Source organism: Verticillium dahliae, genomic scaffold, assembly GCF_000150675.1.
Source record: "Verticillium dahliae VdLs.17 supercont1.20 genomic scaffold, whole genome shotgun sequence".
Taxonomy (NCBI): domain Eukaryota; kingdom Fungi; phylum Ascomycota; class Sordariomycetes; order Glomerellales; family Plectosphaerellaceae; genus Verticillium; species Verticillium dahliae.
Genome location: NW_009276967.1, coordinates 380,254 through 384,525, shown reverse-complemented (window position 1 = coordinate 384,525; position 4,272 = coordinate 380,254). Strand labels below are relative to the sequence as shown.

Sequence of the window (4,272 nt, the reverse complement as noted above, 5' to 3'; positions counted from 1 at the left end):
GGCCATAACCGCACCCTGCCTGGGCAAGAAAATGGGTTCCCATCCGGGAAAACCATCCTCGACGTTTTCGCCCTTCATCTTCAGACTGGAGCGTGCGGGAGGGGCCCCAGGGGCGGCCCAGGAACCCGAAGAGACCCCCGACCTGTCGCGTTTTTCGTTCATGTTTTTCACCGCCGCCGTCCCAGCAGGGGGGCGGCCCCCCGAAGAGGCCCCCCCCCGCTCGGTGGGTCCAGGACAGCGAGGACGAGGGCGTCGAGCCAGAACTAGACACAAACGAGGATCCGGCAGAGAGCCATGATCGTCACCAACGTCATCGTGGAGGTGGAGGTCCCGGGGGGGAATCCTCGGGACCCCAGGAGGAAACGTCCACTGGGTTTTGGGCAGGGATCAGCGGGGCCCTCGAGAGGCCCCTGAGATTCTTTTGCGGGGGCCTGCGGGGGGTCGCGCGGGCGTCGAGCGACGAGGCGGCCCCCAAGTGGGATATGTTGGCAGAAATGTTGGATTCCGGTGTTGGCGGGGAGCTGTAGGGTTCCGAGAGAACCAACTGTATTGAGGCATTTAGACAGAAGCCAATTTCCATCATCCCGTGCCGGCTTCAATCAGAAGGTTCACGAAGCAGAAGGGAAAGGAGAAAAGGGGGGGGGGGGGGGGGGCATAGGCAAGGGAGAACACGAAGGTTTCTGACTAATTCTCCCCGACCCCTCTGTTCCTGTAGGTGTGATGATCCTCATTTCGACCATGTCGAGTCAGAATCCCGGTACGCCTCCAGACGCAGAAATGCAGGATTTCAGCATACGGACCGGGGGGGATTCCTGCATCTCTCTCATTGCCATCCTGCGAGCCTGCGCAGGTGCCGCACGTAGCGCCGTGGCTTCACTGGCAGCGGGCCAGGTTTCTGACGTGCGCGGCAGATGAGCAAGCGACTCGCTGTGCGTACAACTACAAGCAGACACCTCGCAAGGTCATGGTATCGAGACGGGCGCGCGGCGATCGCCGTCGCTAGAGACGATTCGGCTGGATCATCTCGTTCTCGGTCTTTTGCCTGTCGTCCAGGAAGCCTCTGAGGCTGCAGACGCAAAGTGTAAGTGAATGCTGACAGGGGTCAGGTTGGACCATGTCCGTCAGGCCGCGCTGCCAGGACCGAGACAAGCGGCGAGATGGACAGGGGTTGCCGGAGCAAGCTCCGAGCTGGAAGGGACACGGGATGGTTCTTTCATCCGGTAACTGGTTTTAGCAGAGGCCTTGGAGACCCTGCTTTTCTGTCTGAACCCTGTTTTTGGCCGTACCTGTTTTCTGACACCTCGAGGCGCAACGCTACCGTTCGTCTAGTCCGGCCTGGGTGGTCCCAGCTGAGGCTTAGCGGAGGGTCTAGGTACATGTAGGTAAGCGGTATTGCAGATACGGTTCATGGACCCGGCAATTGTGTTCGAGTGGGGAGCCGGGGTGCGAGGGAGGGTGGTGAGCCGGCTGCTTGTGATGATTCATGACGACGATTGTCTTTGATCTTGCGGGTCACAATCCAGCCAGGAGGGATGGTAAATGCAACGTCGCTGCGGGGAGGGTCTAGAACTTGGATTCCTGATCTTTGCACTGCAACGAGCTTGCGGGTCTTGGCTTGACGCGGTTGGGGGCTGGTTCAGTTGGTATACATGTATATCGGACGGGATCGCCACCGAGGAAGCCCCCACCTCACGAAACAGAAACGGCGGCGGGTTGGGCACATGGCGGGCCTGGGAAGAAGATGCTCAGGCAATGACAAGACTGCTGGGCAGATGGAAACACTTGTGCGGCCTGAGCGCGCTTGGTCCGGCAAATATATCGAGTCCGGACCGGAAGTTTGCGTTGCTGCTCGTGAAGGTTCCCCGTTTCCGCAAAGAACTGTGATCCGAACTCAATGAGGGGAGACGCGCATCAGGTTTTGGGGGAAACGTGACCCTAAAGTGACGATGTCGAAGGGGGGGTAGCCACCCAGACGGAGACGGCAGAAACCATGCTTGAACGGCTAACCCACGACGGTACGACATCGTCTCGTTTTTGCAACCATGGGCACACCCAACGCATCGTTGTAGAACATAGTCTTCTCCCAGGTATTCTTCTTCATGTAAATTCTTTCGGTCTAGACTTCGAGACAGGGGCGGCCAAGCCGGGTCTATCCAGTCGATCAACAGAAGATAACCTTACCAAGCATTTGATCCCGATTGCTGGGTTCACAGTCACAGATCCTCGACTGGTGATCTTCTTGGGGATACCCGGGACTGGAACTGGGACGGGGACTGGAACTGGGGGACGTGCGTGGTAACGGAAGCTGTCAAGGAGGTTGTTCGGGGAGCCGGGGCGCGGTTCGAAAACGGTGGCTTTGGTGATCCTGTGGGTATGCCGTCCGCCGCCGCGGCCGTCATGACAGGTGATAGGCTGAGTAGTCGCAGGGACATGCGTGCCACTTCAAATGGGCTGTTTATCGAGTGGTGCCATGGAAATGGGGAGAGATGCTGCACCGGCCTTGTTTTGGGCCATTTCAAGTCTGCAAGCATGAGTTCTCAATCCGACGCTCCGAAAAGTTGGCAGTCGTCAGCCTGCGCAGGCGTGATGGAGTCAGTGGAGTTTGGTCATGCGGAGGGTTTTGTCTGTCTCGAAAATTTGCAGTGCTCACTCTTTGCTGAAGGTGACGATGGGTATGGAAGCATTTGAGAAGGCATGGCAAGTGAAGTTTTGTCTTCCTGACAGAGGAGAGCTGGCAGCTGCCCAGTCACGATGCCACTGCCGGGCACTGCCCTCGTGTCTCTGCCATTCGCACTCGCTCACAAGGCTGGCAACTCCACTTTTTCTGTTTACGTCATCTTGAACATCGAATTCTGCTGTGCCTCCAGTGACAGCTGCCTCCAGTGACAGCCTTGCCAATCGTGACAACGTCGGATCGATTCACAACAATCACCGCCACAGTTGCAACTGCGCTTCCCCTCACCCACCCACGCGCACCTCTCTTAACCGCCCACCATGTCCGAGCGAAAGGTTCTCACAAAGTATTTCCCCCCGGACTTCGATCCACGCGCCCTGACGCGCAAGCGTGGGCCCAAGTCCACGGGCGTCAAGACGCAGGCCGTCCGCATCGTACGTGACCACCCTCCGTTGCGGTTGCCCCTCTGATCGCAGCAAGCTGACCTCCGGGCGAACGAACAGATGGCCCCCTTTTCGATGAAGTGCACGACATGCGGCGAGTACATCTACAAGGGCCGCAAGTTCAACTCGCGCAAGGAGACGCCGCAGGGCGAGCGGTACCTCGGCATCCAGATCTTCTTCTTCTCGATCCGCTGCACGCGCTGCTCGGCCGAGATCATCTTCCGCACCGACCCCAAGATCAACGACTACACCATGGTCAAGGGCGCCGTGCGCAACATGGAGCCGTGGCGGAACCGCGCGGGCGAGGACGAGGGCGTCGAGGAGCGGCTCGACCGCCTCGAGCGCGAGGAGGCCGAGGCCGCGGGCGAGGAGGAGAAGAACGCCATGGAGGACCTCGAGGCCAAGAACGCCGACGCCCGCCGCGAGATGGCGGCCGCCGACGCCCTCGACGAGATTCGCCAGCGCAACGCCCGCATCCAGAGGAGCGAGAAGGAGGGCGTCGACTTTGCCGACTATGTCGTGCGGCCCGAGGACGAGGAGAGGGCGAGGCAGGAGAGGGAGGATGATGAGGCGGCGAGGCGCGCGTTTGCCGCGGCCAAGGAACGGTCTATGCTTGATCTGCTGGGAGAGGAGGTCATGGAGGATGTCGAGGAGGACGACGAAGAGCCCCACCCTTTGTCGAGGGCAACTGGGGGGGGCCTCCTCCTCCTCCTCCTCCTCGGGGGGAGCACCATCAGCATCATCATCTTCCTCCTCCTCATCAACAACACCAATGGCAGGGGCATGGGCACTGCTATAGCAGGGGAGACGGCGGTCGGGGCCGCAGCGGACGTGACGGCCATGCCCCCCGCCTCCGCCGCCGGGCCCCGTTCAAGAGGCCGCCGAAAAAAAAAAAGGGCGACTATGGCCGCGAAATTTGGGTATCAAAAAAAAAAGGGGGCGCGGGGGGGGGAGCCCAGCGTCATGGTCATCTGGCAGGTGGGGGCGGCCTTTGCGGGGGAAATGGAACGGGGGGCTGGGGCAGGCGGGGGAAAAAAGGGGGGGGGGGGGGGGGGCTACGGAGAAAAGGGGTTCGGGGGGGGGGCCAATCCTTCCCCCTTCCCCGAGGGGGGGCTGGAGGTTTTAGAGTGCCAGGAACCCCCGGGGCATGGATGG

At 60.5% G+C, this 4,272-nt stretch overlaps 1 protein-coding gene across 1 annotated transcript; it reads left to right on the top strand.

Annotated features, from left to right (window-relative positions):
• Positions 1 to 2,994: 2,994 nt before the first annotated feature.
• VDAG_08418 (cell cycle control protein cwf16) lies at positions 2,995 to 3,916 on the top strand (the record flags this gene model as incomplete). Its single annotated transcript, XM_009660143.1, has 3 exons — positions 2,995 to 3,108; positions 3,178 to 3,636; positions 3,746 to 3,916. The coding sequence occupies 3 exons, from the start codon at positions 2,995 to 2,997 to the stop codon at positions 3,914 to 3,916; spliced, it is 744 nt and encodes a 247-aa protein (XP_009658438.1).
• Between the last annotated feature and the right edge of the window lie 356 nt (positions 3,917 to 4,272).